This window comes from Seriola lalandi, unplaced genomic scaffold (assembly GCF_002814215.2).
Source record: "Seriola lalandi dorsalis isolate HSWRI2012SDOR001 ecotype SW California unplaced genomic scaffold, Sedor1 jcf7180002054208, whole genome shotgun sequence".
Taxonomy (NCBI): domain Eukaryota; kingdom Metazoa; phylum Chordata; class Actinopteri; order Carangiformes; family Carangidae; genus Seriola; species Seriola lalandi.
In genome coordinates this window covers 399,943-420,224 of record NW_019524761.1, presented here as the reverse complement: position 1 = coordinate 420,224, position 20,282 = coordinate 399,943, and the positions used below count along the sequence as shown (strand labels likewise).

The following is a 20,282-nucleotide window of genomic DNA, read 5'->3' as shown; positions in this document are numbered from 1 at the left end:
CTCTTTTCTCCTCTTCACACATTTTTACTTCACCTTATTTAAACCCTTTTTCCACCTCTTTTACATAACCTCTCCCTCTCTCTCTGCACTGTGTTTCCAGTGTCGGCTCCAGGTTTCCAGGCGTGTGTTGGACTGGCGGCTGAGTCCAGTCCTGCACTGATGGAGCAGCATCAGTGACGCCGCTCACCGTGACAGTCCAACGCTGCTGACCATGAAATATGATCAGACACTGTCACTGAGGGTCAGAGAAACCCACGGATGATATTTTACGGTTTATATAGTAATAACAACATAATATAATATAATAATTACCCTAAATCACATTTTCCAGAACCACAAAGTGTCTCGACCCGAACCCAGGATGACGATGAATCTGTACACAGCTGTTTTATTATGTTAACTTTCATAAAGAAATCTTGATCTGTGATTTCTGATTGTTTTATATTTCATGACAGTTTCACCACGTTCATCTGTTTGATGCTGACAGGAACTCAGCTCTGCCCGCAGCTCTTTCACATTAAAAGTCTTCCACTGGTTGAGCGGCAGAACCTCGACTTTGTTGAGAGGCTTTTCTACGAGTGGCTGTGGAGATGTTTTTACTGAAGCCGCCATCTTGTGGAGCCCGTGTGTTATTACAGATTATGTTAGCGTGGGCCTGAGAGCCACCAGTAGCTCTCCAACTGGTGGCTCGAGAGCTCCCAGTAGCTCACCCACAGGTTCAGAGAATATATATCTATAATCTATAATCTATATCTGTAACACCAAATCATTATGAGTCAAATGAGTTTGTTTACATCAGATCAGCTGTAGGCCACATGCAGTGATGGCATCACTTCAGATACAAACTAAACTTTTCAGGAAACAGGAAATATGTTGCCATGGATACAGTGAGTTTTTTCTTCAGCTCAAGTTTGTTTAAATTTTGTAAAATGAAGAGAAGTGAATTTTCTATTTAAGTTCATTGGATGAACTGACATCTATCACTGACTGAGGAGCTGCTGCTTCTTCTTCTCTGGTTTCTGATCAGATTCATGGAGGTTTATTTACAGTGTTCTCGTGTCTGTGCTCAGGTCAGGCTGAATGATCTTATTGATCTGATGCGGTTTGCAGATCAGTTTGAGTGTTTGGATACGACATGAGGAGCTTTTATTTTGTTAAAGTAGCTCTGAGAGTTAAAAACCCTCTTATATATTATACTGGTTTATTATTCTAGATAGAAAATATATTATTCTTCTATTAGATTGTGAGAGCTGATACAACACATTACTGAAGCCCGTCTGAACACACTTTATAAACTGACCCATGAAACAGGAATGTCACTCAAATAATTCTCCACACAAAAAACTTTGCAGATTCATTTACTCAAAAGTGTCTTTTGATATTTACACGTATGTATTTCATGTACAATGTGTGTGTAACGCAAAACAGTCAGACGTCAGTTACACAATAAACTGGTCCTGTTGAAAATTCTTTAAACATTCATTCTTAACTGGATCACAGATTGTTTTGTTTTCTGCCTGCAGAGAGAGTGTGTGTGTGTGTGTGTGTGTGTGTGTGTGTGTGTGTGTGTGTGTGTGTGTGATGTACTTGTATACAGGACCAGTTTGAGTCTGAGGTTTTACACTTGGTGTTTTATTTCCGTATGCTCAGTTGTCGGATCTCGTCCACTCTGTTGCGGTGCAGCTGGAAGGCCGGAGTGACCCAGCGGCCGCAGGAACACTGATCCCCGCACCAGTTGAAAGAGCCCAGCTTAGAGCTACACTTAGGACACAGCAGCTGCGCACAAACACAGGAGGAGAGAGGAGGGAAGAAGCATAACGTGAGCGCAGATAACCAACCCAGCTGCTCCTCTCAACGTCAAAGCGGTTCGAGGGTTGAGACTTGGTTTTATGGTTAAGGTTTTAGCCGAGGGGAAGGGGTGGGGTCAGGCATTTAGTTGTGACGGTGAAGGTTAGGATGGGGGGCTAGTAAGTGCTTATAAGTTTTAAACCATGGCGTTAGGACATGTTGGGAAAGTGAAGATGTTTTGGCCACTTCTCATTTTCTGACACCTTCAAACAGCTGCTCGAGAGTCAAGACCATAGACGGTAAAATAAAGATGGACGTAGCCTCTGTGACGTCACCCACAGGTTTCTGAAGAGCGGTTCTGAAGCTCAGAGTGAGCTGCTCCACCGTCACCATCTTGGCAGTGTCTGACTCCGCCCACTAACTCTCGGCTAATCCAAAAATGGTCAAAAGAGGAGGGGTCGAGACTTTGGTTCATGCCAGTTTGTGGCGAGCATACGCTCACCCACCTGTCACTCAAAGAGGCCACGCCCTCAACTCTCCATAACTTTAGTCCTTAATAAAATGTAAACAGGTGAGTTCTATAAACAGGTGTCATGAAGGAGGAAATTAGCTCTAGAAACTGTAGGTGTTTTTGTACCAGGCTGTAAACATGTTTATTTCTGCTGTAAAGTTGGACATTTTAACATGGGAGTCTATGGGGACTGACTCACTGTTGGAGCCAGACTCTAGTGGCCGTTAGAGGAACTGCAGCTTCTGGTTCTTCAGTGTTGATGCTTCATGTTTCAGCCTCGGAGGTTGATGCTTGGTCAAGTCATTGCTTTAGGGTTAAGGGTCTGTGAGTGCGCAGGTGTGCATTACCTGTCCGTCCATCACGCTAAGTAAAGCTTGTTCCATCCACTGCACCGGCTCAATGAAGTACGATGTGCACTGGACGTCTCCTAGACAACAACACATTTTCTGTCATTACTTATGATACACTACAAGTTCAGTGTGTGGGAGAGTCAAAGCCCCACCACACAGCTTCTGGTTGTATACTGGTGTATGCTGGTGTATGCTGGTGTATACTGGTGTATACTGGTGTATACTGGTGTATGCTGGTGTATGCTGGTGTATACTGGTGTATACTGGTGTATGCTGGTGTATGCTGGTGTATGCTGGTGTATACTGGTGTATACTGGTGTCTTCGTACCAGTGAGGTTACCGGACTTCTTGTGCCCGAAGGCTGACGCTCCTTCTCCTACTGGGTGACTCAGGATACTGGAGCCACGGAACAGAGTTCGTCTGCAGAGGAGGTGGAGATAAGGAGTCAGGAGGTGCATTTCCCAAAATGTTGAATTATTCCTCTAAACTCACGAAAACATATTGATGACAAAAGGATTAATGAAGCAGCGAGGTGCTCCAGAAGACAGTGACGCTTCCTCGTGGAAGGTCTTTGACTTTTCATGTACGACATTTTGAAATTCTCCTCCAGTGAGTCACTGTGTGAACTTCTGCACCTGTCACCTGCATTTCCTGCAGCGATATGATGCTTCAGAGGAGCTGGAGTGGGCGGGGTCAACGGCAAACAGCTCCCTGGGAACCTGCTGCAGCTCTGCGCGTACACACACGCGTACACACGCGTACACACACACACACGTACACACACACACGTACACACACACACACACACACACACACACACACACACACACACACAGTTGGGACAGAAAATGTTCAATCAATAATCAAATAATGATGAGTTTAGGGGTGTGTGTGTGTGTGTGTGTGTGTGTGTGTGTGTGTGTGTGTGTGTGTGATTACCAGGGTACTTCTCAGTGATCTTGGTCAGTCTGTATTGTTTGTACAAAGGACTGGAGGAGTCCACTTCACAGTTCATGGCCTCATACAGACGCAGCTGCTCCTCAAAGCCAGTGTTGACCCTGAAACACATGACCAGCTCTCAGTGACCTGCTCTGCATCTAATGACCATTACATGAACACAAACATAGAATATAAACCCTAAAAAAAACCCTCAGGTGCATCTCTCTCTCTCTCACACAGGCACTTACTGTACATCCTGTTTGACGCTCTTCAGTCTATCGTAAGCCTCAGTGAAGCCCAGCTGGTGTCTCTTCATTAGATAAGCGGTCACAATGGTGGCACTGCGACTTCGACCAGCCTGGCTGACACACACACACACACACACACACACACACACACACACACACACACACACACACACAGTCATGGTTTCTGTTTATTAGTTTACCATGCAGCATTATTTTCTTATTCACGGTTTCCATCCCGGAATCGGGTAAATGTGTAGTGGAATTATTGCACACTCTTGAGATGTTAATTAAAATGAGAAAGAAAAAAGGAGGATTGCAACTTAACAAATAAAGAATATAAAATAAACATATGTAAATGTGATATTTCAGTTTTTCCTTTTTAATAAATTAGCAAAAAAAATCCAAGATTCTGTTTTCACTGAGTGTGAATTTAAATGATTTTAGAATAAGACAACATGAAAAGTGATAAAGTGAAGGGGTGTGAATACTTTCTGACTGCACTGTGACCAAAAATAAACCTGCTAACAGTCACCAGCAGAGAACTGCTGAAGGAGACACGACCAAACCTTCGTCATTAGGTTTAAACATTCAGTTTCTTTGGTGACAAAAGTAAAACGCTGGATGGAAATACATCAAGGTGACATGATGGAGGAAAAACTCTCAGGGCATCCCGCTGACCTCTGACCCTTACCAGTGAACAATTGCCGTGCGGCCTCCATCCACAGCCTCCCGAATGAACAGGAAGCAGTCGTCCATGTGACTCAAGAGATCAGAGGTCACCTCATCCAAAACGTTGACCCACTTCCTGTGAAAGCCACCGTCAGCAGGAAGTAGACCGGCGGGGTCGACAGAGTCCACAGACAGGACATGTGTGACGGCTGCGTCGGCCAGCGCCTGTCTGTCGTTGAGATCAGCTGCGGTGCCGATGTAGAGGCCTGGGTCCACCAGGAGCATGACTGCAGAGACAGACAGAGCTGACACCCATCGACTCTCAACTGGTGTTCAGTTACATTTAATATAAATACTCTAGAAGCTCTCATGTATCTGACGGGCTGCATATCTGAAACCTCCGACCAAACGAGATGGTCTAGTGTTCCTCGTATCCTACATGTTTTTTGCTTCTTTGTATAATAAAGCATTATATCTGTTAGATATTTCTGCTTTGAAAAAATGTGGAACTTATAGATTGAAGTTCAATGTGTCAATACAGGACAATTAGAAAATAATGTGTTAAAATATTGCAATATATGTGTTTTTTTAGATTAGTTTAATGAAGGAAGCTGCATTGTTTTCCTTAATTTTGTATGTATATGTATTTTCATTTAACAAGAACATATTTTTATATATCATATATCTGCCTGACTTCTGGAATCTGTTCTTTGATAATTACTGAAATACTAATTAGACACTTTTCAGACCTACAGCAAGTAATAATTATATTAACTGAACTTCTTCCAACTCCTGTGTAAACTCAGTTCAGAGCTTTATATGCACTTGATGATACAGTGCTGTCAGTTAACTCACCTCGTTAGCTTAGCTTAGCTTAGCTTAGCTTAGCTTAGCCTCTCCGTGGTTTAAACTCTACCAGTGAAACCTGCTCGTTAGGTTTCGGACCGAACATTAACGAAGTGAAGACCAACCGAGAACAACAAAAAATAATATGAAGTTCAATAAAATAAAGTGAACGCGCTCACGTTGGTATTTGGTTCGTCTTTAAATCTGTCCGACCGGAAACCCATACTCGTGTCAAAGTTCCGGTTCCCTCGGATTCTTCTTTCTGTGTAAAACGGTTAACGATTAATAAAACAATTGGGTGTATTACCGCCACCTACTGGACTGGAGTGTGGACACCAGACTATAAATAATATTTACAATTATTGTACACTCTTTAGTTGTTAATTAAAATTAGTAGGAAACCTGGATGGTTTTCTGGTTTGGAGTAACGTTTAAAAATGCTTTGGAAAAAAAATAGAAATAGTGGAAAATTGAAGCCTATGACATGATGGTCAGTTGCCCATGTTTTACGACAGAAAACTCTCCTTCCTACATGGATAAATCTGAAAACCCAGATTATTAATATCAGATACAAACTGAGTGGCGACTCATGTTTTACATTATCCCTGTTAGAATTCACCAGTTTAATCCCGACATTAATCCCATCAGAAGTTTCAGATGTTCTGGGAAGTTATTTTGCTGATTTGTTGTTCCAACTGAAGCGACATTATGTTTATTACATAACTCAAACTAACTCGTTCCTGTGTGTTACAGGTCAAACATGTACGTTGAATGGCTGTGAATTGGGAGGAAGAGTAAGATATTTATTCTATTTTTTTTCTGTGTCCAGGATGTTCTTCTGAGATGTATATTCTTATATTTCTGTATCATCTCATGGTTGGTTAAGTTCCTGCTTCCTTTCTCCTCGGTGCTGTTTATTCAAGGTGAACAAAAATTTAGTTTTGAGGACAGAAAGTAGAAAATCGAGTTGGATGGAGTTAGATGGAAACGTGGCTCATACTGTATATAAATTCAAAGAAAAAGAGAATTTCACATCCCCCCAAAGAACAGAAAAATACTCAGGCCTATTAGTAATATAGCCTAGTATAATATATCACTAATACAAGGTATATAGAATATTATAAACGATGGAAATCTCTATGATTTCTACCAATTTAAAAATCTTGGAACAAATATTTAAACATGTTATAAAATGGACAATTATCAATAAAAGAATAACAATATTATGAAACAAATATTTCACAGCAAGTTCCTGAGGTTTGACGGTTTGAATTAACTGACCACAGCGAGTAAACAAAGGAGAACATTTTTTACCGACTCGCAAAACTTCAGCTATAAAGCTGAAATAATGAAGAAGTGAGGGGAAGATACCAGGAGCATGAGGTAAAGCAGGCGGACACTGGTCAGTCCCATCAGAGGGAAGCATAAAGCGAACGCACATCTGCAAACATCACATCTGTCTTCAAGAACTGAACTGACCATTAAATGTTCTTGCAGAATGAATCTCTGGTCTTTTCTCTGTTGTCTTTGCCAGACACTTTAAATACTTGTTTCATAATGTCTGTCTGGACTCCTGCCCCTCAACACCTACTGAGTGTGTGTGTGTGTGTGTGTGTGTGTGTGTGTGTGTGTGTGTGTGGTGATCTGAAATGCCTGCCAGGGTGCGTCCCACTGTCTGAACGTGGTCACAATGAGGGGCGCTCATAAAGTTTCACAAGCTGCTTTAATCTAACCGTCTGACCAATCACAATGATTCACGACGACCACGCTGCTGCCTCAGGCCTCATTAACGCTGCCCATCAAAACACAGCTGAGTGTGGGAAATGAAGGAGCAACACACACACACACACACACACACACACACACACACACACACACACACACACACACACACACAGTGAGTGAGGACCAGGTGAATGGGAACAGAGTGGGCGTGCTGACTTGCTGCAGTGACTCAGTGACTTTGCATTATGGGAATGTTTTTCTTTTTGTGTTTCTGGTTGATGGATTCATTTAATTTATTCGCTTCTACTGCACATATTGTGTTGTCTTTGCAGTTTCTTTTGAATTGTTTGTTTTCTAATTATCATTATTATTAGTAGTATTTTTTTAATATATATATGATCGTAACTTTTTACGTCGAGGTGAGGTTTTAACACACACACCTGGATGGGTTTCTCACCTCACCTGCACATGCACTTCACTGTACACAACGTATTTGTAATGTATTATGAGTATGAATAAATAAATAAAATACTTCTTGGTTTGTAAATAAAATACAGTCTGTGTTTCATTCAAATACGGTGTCATCCAGTTAGTTTGATCCACATCTGCTTTACATTTAGTTTGTGACTGAACGTCCTCAGTTCAGCTGCTTCATGTCATAAAGACAAAAAACAAAAGATAAAATAACATCAGGAAACATCGAGCCCAGAAACACCAACACTGGTGACAGCTTTTAAAAACGTAATGTACTCATATCTAACTTCCAGCAAGTAGAGAAATAAGAAATAAGGACATAATAAATGATAAGGAGGTAAATAAGGTGAGATGATGATTGGAAACTCAACTATGAATTCAACTTTAATCTGTAAAAAGATAGATTATATTATATTAGATTAGATTCGATTAGATTATATGGATTAAATTAAATTAAAACACACTCAGGATCCTGTTCAAAAAGACATTATAACTATTCTGCGGTCTGGACTTTGGGAAAAGTAGTTTCACTAACTAACCTCAAGGTCCTCTTACTAGCTTTTTTTTTTCCAGGACTTTCAACCATATCTCACCGTCTTCATCTTCAAGTGAGCCAAGTAGGAAACGTCAGCCACGTGATTATACGTTGTGGTTCGTTCACTTTTCTCTCAGTTTCCCCTGTATGAGTTATCTCCATGACAACTGAGGAGACTCCATCTGCTGATGTAAACCATGAAATGTGGTTGAAAGCCCCAGAAAAAGGTCGTAAGTAGAGCTGGAGTTAAAACAGTTTTGTAAATCAGATCAGATTTTGTTGATGCACTTTGAGTGTTACGATCATTTAAGATATCAGAGCACATCGGATGCAGGAAGCGCTCTGGTGTCTTGGTTGTCATGGTTACTGTCAACCCTTTTGTCACTTTGACTAAGTAAAATATATTTCTCTCTCGATGTCTTTTCCTTATCTTTGCTCGTGTTCGTGTTGAGGAGATAAACGAATCCGTCCACATCAAACTGAGGTGAATGTCTCACCAGACGGACCCTCGCATTGATCCCACACTCACACCCACAGTCTCCCTCTGTCAATGATCCAGGCACCGAGATGAACAACTCAAACCCAAACTGAACAAGTGTCAAAACCACATGACATCAATCCTGGCTGCATCAAACACCACGTCGTCAAAAAGGCAAGAAGTGATGTCATATGTGGGGGACGGCACAGACCTCACGAGGGTAAAAAAACAAAACACTGAAGTAGAGCTTTAGGTAAAAAAAAAATAATAATGATGATTTAAAACAATAGTATTCAAAAAAAAAATGTTAATGTAAAGAACATAGATTTTAAAGCTTTAAAAAAAAGTGGAAGAAGAGTTTTCTTGTGCAAAAACAAAGAACACAAAGTAAGTGGAGTCGTTTCCCACTTTCCCTCTCTGACTTTGAAAGGTTACTGTGTGTAGGAGTTCGTTTATTGCCAGTGTAGGAAGGTTCAATATGTCCTGGCAGTTTTTAATTAGAGTCTGGGCGTAGTGTGAGTGTGTGTCATGCTAATTAAAAGCATCCTGCCTCTGGTATATAAGACCAACAGAGACGGACTGTGAGACGAAGAGCAGAGGTGACACACCGAGAAGGTAACGACTGACTCTCTCTGTCTATCACTGTGCATCAGTGTCTCTCTCTCACTCTCTCTCTCTCTCTCTCTCTCTGTATCTTGCAGCTGTTGTTCGATCAGATTCTGTTCACACTGAGTGTTGAGTAAAAAATGATGATGATGAGGATGATGACGAAGATGTCCCTGTGGCTCCTGCTGCTTGGCCTCGCTGTGACGTCTGCTGCTGCCGCCGGACCAGGTAGGAACTGACACACACCTGTTTCAGCTTCTGAATCGACCACACTTATGTTCAGATGCTACCTCCACATCTGGCCCAACTCTGGCTCAACTTTTGGCCGATACCAGAGAATAGAACAGCTGTCCAGATGTGGAAGTATATGGGCCGGACTCGGGCCCAGGACCCAGGGAAATGTTAGGCCAGAAGTTTCTTGGTTTCCATAAAGTTATGATGTCACATGACACACTCACACACCTGCTCTGTGTCTCTGCAGGCAGCTGCGTGGCTCGCTGCGGGGAGGTTTTCGCCAGAGGTCAGCAGTGCACCTGTGACTTCAGGTGTCTGCAGTATAATGAGTGCTGCCCAGACTTTGAGACGACCTGCACCACTGGTAACACGGCAGCAAGATCACAGCTCACATCATTGATTATTTATTTGGACTTGTTGAGAGCAACACTGTTGACACTGTTCTGTTCTCAGCTCAGTCCTGTCTGGGTCGCTGCGGCGAGCCGTTCAGACGTGGTCAGCTGTGCGAGTGTGACCCCCAGTGCATCCACCACAACACCTGTTGCCCTGACTACCAGCTACACTGCGGTAAGAACCGACAGCCACGGCCGCGACAGAGCCCCGCTGTAACTTAGCAACACATCTGGGTTTCACATGTAAAATCTCAAAGGTTTCACATGTGGTTTTGGAATAATTCACACATTTCACGTGAGATTTTAACATGTTTTCATGTTTAATTTCACATGTGCAGAGATCACGTGTTCAGACGTGTTTTTGTACATGTGAAATTCATGTGGTTTCTCTGTACAGCTGAACATATAGTGGAGACTAGAGACACTCAGTGAAGCTCGAACAGACCTGGAAAAGCATATATAAACATATATATTTGTAACGTGTATGTTGTTTTAATAAACTTTATATAAACATTATATAGGCCTCATTCTTACTTAGAAAACATATGGTCGCGACATGTTGTGAGCATGTTTTCTATGTAAAAATCCAGCACATATTCAGTGCATATTTTTAATATATGTACATATTCCACCTTGTCTCTGTCCACAGATGCCGGTGTGTCGGCCTCACACCCCGACGCTCTGCTGCCTCTGAGAGCTGCTGCTGCTGCAGCTGCTCCTGCTGCTCCTGCAGGTCAGAGTTCATCCACAACAACCAACCAGCAGCACCGCTTCCCTTTCTCTGCTCGCTCACCTGCACTACAGTTTGTGATCGCTGTCCCAGACCTGTTGCTTTTCTCTGAATACAGTAACCACAAATAAAATCTGACTCCTTGGTCAAAGCTACCAGTGCAACCCTGTGCTCCTGTCTGAACGTCACACTGACGTTGGATAACAGGTGTGTTCTCTCAGTCTTCATAAAAGTGATACCTGTGTCCTCCTCTTCCTCAGGTAATCAAAAATCAAAGAGCAAGAAGAAGGCCAACAGTGAGAGCGAGGAGAAGCTCACAGGTAGATGAAGTTCTGATGAAAATGAGTTTGATATTTTGTATAAATAAAAATGTGAAAGTGGGAACTGCATTACCCAACATGCAGCTTTATTTAGCTCCATTAGCTCCAGTGTTGAAATGGAAGGAGTTTGACATGTTGGGAAATCCACTCATTCTCTCTCTTGATGAAGAAGATTGTCACCTTCTCATTCAAAAACTAAAAAGTTTATCTCTTTTCTCTTATTAGCCGCTCCGGTCGTCTCCAAGTCCAGACCCAGCACCCTGCAGGACGTGGCCTCGGTGGTGGACGCAGGCTCTGAGGGACCAGGAGCAGGTAGCAGAAGAGGTCCTGTGGATTTGCATATCCAATTTTGACCCACTTCAGTCTGTTAAGTGTTAAATAACTGCATTGAAAAGAACATCTGGCTTTGTTTGTGAATGGCCTCTCACTTCCTGCAGGTGTCGGTCTGCTGCCGCTGTCCATCCCCGGGTCTCCACACGCCCCGGCACCTGCAGATACTCTGCCCAGCTACGGTGCTCCATCTCAGGGCGCCGGGGCTCCAGTGAGCCCCTATGGTCGTGGAGCTGTTGGCGTTGGAGTGAACGGCCAGCTGGTGCTGTCACCTGAGGGAGGGACTCCATACGGGTCAAGTCAAGGTTATTTAATCAGATTACTTCAGTTTGAATACAACATTTGTGCAATGAATATTTTATTTGATTAATTCTGAATATTTTGCAGCTGTTTTGAAGGTTTTTGATTCTAAAAACAAACTCACTGCGAATTCTCTCCTGGATAAGTTTAAAAACAAAAACAAAATGTTTGCCTTTACAGTTCCAACAGGTGCCAGGTTACAGACGCAGCAGGACATAGCCCAAGCCTTGGGGCTCTCCCCTGAGGGACCAGAGGCCGGTGGGACAAGTTTCAAGTGTTGTGCATTGATCCGATCTTTTCTTGGCAGATTCAGATGGTCTGTAACTAATTCTGTGTGTGTGTATGTGTATGTGTGTGTGTGTGTGTGTTTGTGTGTGTGTATGTGTGTGTGTGTAGGAATATTTATTGACGTGGGATTATGCAGTGATTCTCCCATCAATGGACTGACAGCTTTCAGCAATGGGACCATCCTGATATTTAAAGGTGAGAATACGTGTGTAAACGCTTTCAGTTCCCTGTGTGTTGGTGTGTGTACCTGATGTTTTTGTCTGTAATCTGAGATATAGAAATGTGATGCAGTAAGTTGTGTTGTGTTGTTACTGCAAATGTAAGGATGTGTGTGGTGCAGGAATGAATAGAGATTGTATATGTGATGTGTATATACATACGAACATATATATTTAGTGTGATCTGTGTTAATGTTGTGTGTGTGTGTGTGTGTGTGTGTGTGCAGGTGAGCTGTTCTGGTCAGTGGACCCTGTCAGTCATGAAGCCGGTGTTCCTCAGAGCATCACAGACACTCTGGGCGTCTCGTCTCCCATCGACACCGTCTTCACCCGCTGGAGCTGCAACACCAACGCAAACACAAACCCAAACACCTACATCATCAAGGTACAAATATTACTACACACATTAATACTACATCCACTACTGCAACTACACCCTCTGTGCTGCTGCTGATAGTCAAGCTACTGCTAATGATCATTTCTGCAATTAACTGATTCATTTTTTTGTTCCACTAAATATCAGAAAATAGTTAAACGGTCACGGTGACAGCTGCAAAGGAGGTTTTCCTCTGCTTGTAGCGTGTAATAGTTATAATGAATGTCAGGTTAATATATATATATATATAAAAAAAATGTTCAGCAGTAATTAAACAGTTTTATCGCAGTAACAGCAAATCCCTGTTTTAGTCTAAGATTAACTGAGAAAGACTTTTCTATCATGACGAAGGTCAGACAGCAGGATAGGAACCAGGATCTCAGACCAGAGATGTTTTACTTACTCACATAGAGGTCATTTATCTTCTCTCCTCCTCCTCCTCCTCCTCCTCCTCCCCCCCTGCAGGGAGACCAGTTCTGGAGTCTGGATGGGAACATGGTTGTGGAACCAGGTTATCCGAAGCCTCTGGCCTCTGAATTCCCCGGTCTGACAGGAACCATCAGAGCCGCTCTGGTTGTCCCAGCAACCAAGAACCGGCCGGAGACTGTCCACTTCTTTAAGGACGGTGAGGAGGACAGACGGACACAGAGACAGACAGACAGGCAGAAAGAGAGACAGAGAGACAGACAGAAAGAGAGACAGACAGACAGACAGGGACAGGACATGTCATTATGCGTCTCTTGCTTAAAGAGACATTAAAGCAGGTCAGGATGTCTGAGAGCATGAGACATAAAAGAGACAAAATAGACGAGTAGATAAAGGAAGAGGTGAAGACTTCCACCTCAGCACGACTGACCACAGCTGTCCTGTGTGTCCCCCCCCCCCATAGGAGACGTCATGCAGAGCTTCACCTACCCACCATGCACCACAAAACCCAGGAGCTCCTTGAAGAGACGCTTGACTCGTCAGGCTGGTTAGTAACTCTCCAACTTGTTTATCTATTATATTTTATTCTAAAACTTCCTCATGACGCTATTTTTGTTATTTTTTAAATGATTTTTAATTCTTTATATTTAATTGAAGGTCTCCTAGGTGGAGAGATCAACATCAAAGTGTCTCTGAAGGGATTCCCCAGCCCCGTCACATCTGCCCTGACCATGCCCAACCCCCAGAAGAGCGACAGATTCTTCCACTACCTCTTCTCCGGACGTAAGAACCTCCCACAATGCACTGCGTTCACTCTCATTAGGATTTATTTATGAATTAAAGGGGGCCCCAGGAAGAGTAGCCATTGTTATAACACAATGGCTAATGGGGATCTAACTACATAAATAAATAAATAATGAATTTTTAATTATAGCCGTGAACATTTTCGTCTACAGTTTCAGCCTGTTACCATGGTAACAATCAATGACTCCTGCGCTGACCAGTAGCACCCAACAACAACAACAACAACAAAAACAGGAAAACATTGTTATGCTTTTAGAAGATTAGAAGATAGAACATTTTTATTTTGTATTGTTTCACTCTTTGTTGAATTTTCAAAGTAAAACTTCCTTGTAACCGTTGAGATCTTCCAGGTGACGAACATTTACTGCTGCGGTAAACAGAGCTGTTCCTCAGTCGGCCATTTTTTTTATTTTGAAAAAGGTCAAGAACTGACCTGCTTTGTGCAGCAGATGAATTTAGACTAAGAGCCAGTCTGTCTTTGTGAAACCGGCCCCTGGCTCTCAGTGTCACATCATATTGTTTCCTGACGTGCACATCTTTTGTCATGAGTGTGTTTAAAGCAGCTAAAGTGTCTCTCTCCTCTGTGCAGCGCTCTTCTTCAGAGTCCAGATTGTAAGTGGGCTGCCGGCGATGGCCAAACCTGACCCCTCTGCCCCCCTGGCCCCCCTGGCCCCGCTGCCCATCCTCGGCCCCGCCGCAGCCAACTTTGCCAACATGGCCCCCCACAGTGTTAACCGCGCCGCCCCGGCCAACTCCATCAAAGTCTGGCTGGGCTGTCCCTAAAAAAACATCCCGAGGAGGAGGCGACGCTGTTCCGGTGTTTTCTGCTTCTAGTCTCTAATCCATCTTTAATGGTGCGGCTCCTTCTGGCACCAAGACCTGAGCAACAGTTTTAACTCGTCACTTAATATGTGGTAACTTAGTGAGGTCTCGTCCTCCAGAATGACTGGAGCTGTGATCGATCATTCTTTTCATTACCGATTTTCTCTGTCAAATATTCCCATCACAGTGTCTCAGAGTCAAAGTTCAGTCTAGAAATGATTCAACTTTATTATTAAAACATGTTTATTAACAGCAACACATGAAGAAACTAACATTACAAAACCAGGGCTGCTCTCATGAGAAGCAGTTAGAAAACAACTAAAACCTCACTGACCTATCAGAGAAATGACACACACACACACACACACACACACACACACACACACACACACACACACACACACACACACACACACACACAGCTGTCATCTCTCTCCTTGTACTTGTGTTATTAATGATTTCGATTGGACAAGATTTACTGATACATCGAATGTCTCAAAATTCAATTAATTGATTAATCAAGCGTCTTTTCATTTCCTGGTTGGATGAGATGACTGAGGCGCTACGCTGACATCATCATTAGGCGATGCCCCCTCTGCCCAGGCCCCCCCCTCTTCCTCCTCGAGTGAAGGTTCCTGAGGACAGACAGATGAACGAGACGATCAGTTTAATCCCACAGTTACTAATGATGTTATTGCTATAATGTTTGTAATGCTGCTTTCTGCTTTACTGTACTTTAATAAACAACTTCATCATACTGAGCGAGTGAGAGTCTGCTCTGTAAGGTGTGATGATGATGATGATGATGATGAAGAGGAGGCTGTGCTAAGTTATCAGGCTCTGAGAGTCCAGAGCTCCAGGAGCGTTCGAGTTCGTTACCTCTGCGGCTGAACAACATCCTGGCCTCCACCCTCCCTCCTCTGGACCCTCTGCCCGACAGGTTGCTGATCAGGGTTTGGCTGTTGGCTGTGCGCCGCTGAGTGACACTGCTGGTGTCTAAGAACAAAGACAGAGAGGAGAGATGAGACTGGATATCAAACTCTGGCAGCGTGAACTGTAGGTAAGAACATGGTGAAAGAATCTCATCTGACAGCAGCAGGAAGTGTCATCTCCACACAGAAACCTGAAAGGATTCACCTGGTTGTGCTGATCTCTGGGTTCATTTGTGGGCTGAGAAAATAAGTAACTTAAATATGTTTGAACTGAATAAGTATTTGAATTTTCATTTTGTTAGCTGTTAGCGTGTCCGCTCTAACCCGTTACCATGGGCACCGAAATGAAAACCAAGACGCTCCGCAACCGCAACACATCCAGTGTGTTCCTGGCCTCACCGGTTTCCATTGGTGCGTTGGCGCTCCTGGTTGTCATGACGACAGTTGTTGGAATAAGTGTCAACGACAGCCTCGATTACAGAGACCTGGATGACGGAGTCTGCACAGATGATCCAGCTGTTATCGTTTTAATCTACGGACAGGAAACGGGTTAATTACCAGGGTCTTGGCTGGTAGACGGCAGCGATGCATCGTCACTCTGTCCGGTTGACTCCATGTCCGTCTGGCTCTCCAAAGAAGACTCGATACCAGGCCTGAAGAAAACACACACAGGGAAGATTAGAAATTCATTCTGATTTCAAATGGTACAAAATATTTTACGAGTAATCAGCCTGACCAAGAGGAGAGGGGACGTGCAAATCATTCACTTTTTCAGTGACGTGAAAACTCTTTGTCTCGTCTTTTCTCCTCCGATATTAAAACCGGAGATTTAGTCGTGCAATAGATTCCCTGGTGTCAGTGCCACTCACTCACCCGTCTCCTTCCTGCTCCACAAACACCTCATCTCCATCGTCTGCAGCAGCCGGCATCCCGGTGGAAGCAGTTACCATGGGAACGGACTGGGATGCCATGTTGTCACCGCCGTCTGAGGGCAGAGACTCAGTGAAGACGGTCACTGACGGAGACCGAGAGTCAGGGAACACAACGGAGGATTTATAGTTAAACTGATGCACTAATGTGGAGTGTGTGTGTGTCTTACCTGGTGCAGCCACCTGTAAAGGTGTGGTGGGGACACTCCTCCCTCCTCCATCTTCATCATGAGCAGCCAGGAACAGAGGAGACTCGTACATCCCCAAACCTACGACACAGCAATTTAGTTAAGTTCAACAGACAGGATGTGTGTGTGTGTGTGTGTGTGTGTGTGTGTGTGTGTGTGTGTGTGTGTGTGTGTGTGTGTTACCTCCTTGAGAGGCCAGCTGTCCCAGGTCAGAGTGTGAGGCTGAACTCGGAGGCAGCAGGTCTTCTGGAGGTCCAAATCTAAACCTGGTGGACAGACCTGCGACCTGAGGAGAACTGAGGAGACACAGGAAGTGACATGAAGTTATTATCATACAGGGTAAATAATGTCTCTTCTACTCCTGTTAGGCTGAAAACACCAGAAATACGTATAAAACTGTTAAATTTCCGATCTGTTCTGTTCCGGTCAAACTGAGACCTGGTTGATTTTTTCTCTCTTGGTGTGAATCGTTTGTGCAGGTGTGAAAACAGGAATCGCTCTCAGGTGTGGACCAAATCAAAGTGATTGAGCGTTTGAAGGGGGTGGTCTCAGTCCGCTCCCAAACAAACTCTGGAGCGGTTCGAGCACGAGCACGTGAACTCGCATGTTTGAGCTCGACGGTTCCCGCAACCTTCGTCCTGTGTTTACTTTCCTGCTCCCGACAATCTGACCAATCAGAGGAGGGAACGTTCCTCACCCGGTTTGATGCAGTTTTGGTTCAGTTGAGTTTCTGTGTGTGTGTGTGTGTGTGTGTGTGTGTGTGTGTGTCTTACTGTATAGCCTCAGCGAAACCATCAGTGCGGTGTGGGACCACCAAAGTGGGAGTACTGGGAACCATCCTGTCGTCATCGTCAAAGAAATGTTGCTGCAACACAAACACAGAAACCTTCACCCCGTGTTCTTGACTCACACACGACTCTTCAGATCAGCAACGCAACACACACGAACTCAGATTAACACCTTAAGGCGAATGTAATACAATCTCTGAACAAGCTCCTAATCTCTTACCGTGCTGCCTATCCCGGGGGTCAGCTGAAGCCCTCGTCCTACTGACGGCCGGCGCAGCTGAGAGGACGGTCTCTGAAGAACAAACACAAGTAATCGCCTTCAGGTTTTCAAGTCTTATTATTGTATGTATGGTATTATTGCACCGTTTAAAAACAATGCTATGGGATCAATATGTGACGCCATGTGACGTGTGTTTCCAGGTGTGTCAGTCTGAACGGAGATTAACTGTGAGATCAGTGTGTGTGTGTGTGTGTGTTTACCTGTGTGTGTGGGGGTCCCAGCTCTGGGGCTGGAGGTTGGATATAGAGCCTAGGTGGGAGAGAGTGTGTGGGTCTACGGGGGTGGGTCAGGCGGGGTGTGAGGGAGGAGGAGGAGGAGGGAACAGAGGAGGAAGAGGTTGGGGGGAGGTGTACAGGCTCTCTGGTGAGGTCAGACTCTGACGTGGCGCTGCTGCTGCCTTCACCTGGAAGAGAAGAGTGACACAGATGAGTGAACACATGTCGACACGGGCAGCTGTTATATGAACGAACAAACGGCGAGCGGCGCTCACTGCTGTGCGGCGGCTCAGAGGGACGCTGGGAGTCGGAGGACGCCCCGCACATGGTCTCCTCAGTGTTGCTGGCTTCTGACGGATCCTCCTCCTCTCCTTCCTCCTCGGCCTCTCCGCTCCTCTCGTTGCTGTCCTCTCCTCCTCTCATCTCGCCGTCGCCAGCGTCGTCCTCGTCTTCGTCGTCATCCTCTTCCTCCTTATCCTGAGGCGGACACAGAGAGCCAGGTTTATTTACTCCACACAAAACATCACAGCTGAAAACTTTTTGGGCAAGTTAATAAACAGAGAAAAACACCTCCTCTACTTCTTCCTCCTCCTCTTCCTCTTCTTCCTCCTCCTCTTCCTCTTCCTCCTCTCCTTCATCCTCCTGCTTCTCCTCCCCCTCTTTGCTCTCCCGGCTCTCGCTGTCCGTGTCGATCACAATGACGTCCCGGACTATGGAAGAGCCCTGAGAGGACATCTGATAGGAGGGGACAGACTGGGACACGCCCTCTTCCTCGATGTCCTCTTCGTCTTCAGCTAAAACGGGGAAACCCTCCTCTGGAAGCTCCTAAAGCCCAAATATAAAACTATTACTTCATCACTGTCGATCATCATCAGTCGTATAAATATATATATTTATAAATTACCACATGACAACGTTTACTTCCTGACCCTCTCCCGTGACGCTTTCATCGGTTGCTAACCTGACTGTCGTCGGGTGAATCCTGTTGTTCGCCCTCATTCCCCAGCTCTCCTTCCATCTCCTCATCACCTTCCATCTGAAACACACCGAGTGACACAGCTGGAATTAAACAGGTTGTAATGGACTAAATAAACACGACAAACAGACCCAAAGCAAATTAACAACAGGACGGCTTGGTGTGCAGCAGCTTCTTCAGTCTTCCTTCCTCAGGTAACACACAGTCTGACCCCAAAGGTCTGAGACCACATTTAATATCTCTAATAATTTCATACAAACCTTGAAAGAATCAGAAAGTTTGAGAAATCAGAAACATTTAAAAACACAGGAAGTAAAATGAAGAAGAAATATTTAAGATTCTGCACCATTAATGCATCAGGAAGATTTCCTTGAGTTGAATCCTGCATCACTGAAGCGGGAGGTTTTATCTACTAATCAGAGGCTTGTTCAAGTAACTCAACTTGCTGCAGATTTTCACCCGTTATAAATCAGGCTGTGCCTCAAGTTTCCAGCTGATCACCGACTCAAAGTGTCAGAAGTCAAGTTGGTACCTGCAGCTGTATTGATGGTTTCAGTCGTAGTTTTTTAGTGGTCGGTGGTGTGTGGGAACTCTCCGGTCTGCTCTCCTCTTCCTCTTCCTCCTCCTCCTCTTCTCTGCCTCGCTTTGTACCTGCTTTAGTCACATCACACACACACAGAAGATAAAACACACTTTAAGTGTTTGGCTGGTATCCGGTCAGGCACATATTTTACAGTTTGTATAGTAACTGGCTTGTGTGCCACACGGTCCTGCTCACCTGCTCCAATCAGAGAGGAGGACGTGGATGGTCGCTCTGCATCCATGCTAGACCCCGCATCCTGATTGGCTGCCTGCTGCTGAGTGGGCTGGACAAAAGCTGTGGCCTGTGTGCTGGTTGGCTGAGTTATGGAGGCGGGTGCGCTCACGAGGCCGGAGCTGGTGGAGTGTACAGAGGCTCCTGCGCTCATCAGCACTGCAGAGAGAAACATTATGTGATTAATAATCAGCTGAACTACTTTTACTTCAAACATTTTTTATTCCTTTTATTTCTCTTTATGTTTTTTAAAACTGTTTAATTGCCCTTTTATTTATTAGGCTTTGTTGTTTCTTATGTCTGCTGCTATTACTGAAGTTTTTGATTTAATTTTTCTTCTTTAAAGCACTTTGAGCTGCAAAACAAAGTAATAAAATAGTTTATTATTATTATTACTAATAATATGTAACCATTACCAGTGTATTTAAAGTTAAGATAATAAATATAAACTGCTAACTTATACTTTCTCTTAAACTCTTCCTCACCCTCTTGACTGTCAGTCTGTGTGGTCGGCATGACGGTGGCGGTGGGTGTCGGGATGGGGACAGTTGCCGGGGTAACCATAGGTCGGATGCTGGCACGGGGCGTGGCCTTGCTACCATGGGAGGGGCTTGGCTTGTTGCTAGGAGACGGAGTACTCGGGGTGGGTCGGATGTTAGCGGTGGGAGGCTCAGACAAGCTGGAGCTGATGGAACAACAGTTATTATGTTCATTTGTTTTCACCACAGTTTTCATGTTGAAATAGTTTCTC

The 20,282-nt window shown here is 44.3% G+C and overlaps 3 protein-coding genes and 1 long non-coding RNA gene across 4 annotated transcripts in view; 2 read left to right on the top strand and 2 right to left on the bottom strand.

The window, feature by feature from the left end:
• LOC111653448 (uncharacterized) overlaps positions 1-1,467 on the top strand; it is a 5,700-nt gene extending 4,233 nt beyond the window's left edge. Inside the window, exon 4 of the long non-coding RNA XR_002760672.2 lies at positions 101-1,467. This is a non-coding gene — a long non-coding RNA (uncharacterized LOC111653448). The remainder of the gene's footprint in view (positions 1-100) is intronic.
• Positions 1,343-5,584, bottom strand: dusp12 (dual specificity phosphatase 12). Its single transcript, XM_023404060.2, has 8 exons — positions 5,361-5,584; positions 4,528-4,792; positions 3,837-3,950; positions 3,589-3,707; positions 3,292-3,379; positions 2,978-3,069; positions 2,647-2,726; positions 1,343-1,776 (listed from the first exon to the last, which is right to left on the bottom strand). The coding sequence occupies exons 2-8, from the start codon at positions 4,788-4,790 to the stop codon at positions 1,633-1,635; spliced, it is 900 nt and encodes a 299-aa protein (XP_023259828.1). The 5' UTR covers positions 4,791-4,792; positions 5,361-5,584; the 3' UTR covers positions 1,343-1,632.
• Positions 5,585-9,336: 3,752 nt separating this feature from the next.
• prg4a (proteoglycan 4a) lies at positions 9,337-14,450 on the top strand. Its single transcript, XM_087173419.1, has 14 exons — positions 9,337-9,397; positions 9,651-9,767; positions 9,857-9,970; positions 10,445-10,528; positions 10,786-10,845; positions 11,071-11,157; positions 11,283-11,480; positions 11,656-11,733; positions 11,872-11,958; positions 12,209-12,366; positions 12,823-12,982; positions 13,247-13,330; positions 13,441-13,566; positions 14,177-14,450. The coding sequence occupies exons 1-14, from the start codon at positions 9,337-9,339 to the stop codon at positions 14,368-14,370; spliced, it is 1,608 nt and encodes a 535-aa protein (XP_087029545.1). The 3' UTR covers positions 14,371-14,450.
• A 162-nt stretch (positions 14,451-14,612) lies between these two features.
• Positions 14,613-20,282, bottom strand: part of LOC111653432 (nucleoprotein TPR-like) — a 22,835-nt gene continuing 17,165 nt past the window's right edge. Inside the window, exons 37-51 of the mRNA XM_087173418.1 lie at positions 20,017-20,216; positions 19,496-19,690; positions 19,250-19,368; positions 18,703-18,777; positions 18,312-18,566; positions 18,017-18,218; positions 17,727-17,929; positions 17,467-17,538; positions 17,232-17,323; positions 16,642-16,754; positions 16,441-16,539; positions 16,215-16,356; positions 15,900-15,994; positions 15,289-15,405; positions 14,613-15,044 (exon numbers count right to left, since the gene is read on the bottom strand). Of these exons, the coding sequence (XP_087029544.1) occupies positions 14,989-15,044; positions 15,289-15,405; positions 15,900-15,994; positions 16,215-16,356; positions 16,441-16,539; positions 16,642-16,754; positions 17,232-17,323; positions 17,467-17,538; positions 17,727-17,929; positions 18,017-18,218; positions 18,312-18,566; positions 18,703-18,777; positions 19,250-19,368; positions 19,496-19,690; positions 20,017-20,216 (2,035 nt within the window). The 3' untranslated portion in view covers positions 14,613-14,988. The remainder of the gene's footprint in view (positions 15,045-15,288; positions 15,406-15,899; positions 15,995-16,214; positions 16,357-16,440; positions 16,540-16,641; positions 16,755-17,231; positions 17,324-17,466; positions 17,539-17,726; positions 17,930-18,016; positions 18,219-18,311; positions 18,567-18,702; positions 18,778-19,249; positions 19,369-19,495; positions 19,691-20,016; positions 20,217-20,282) is intronic.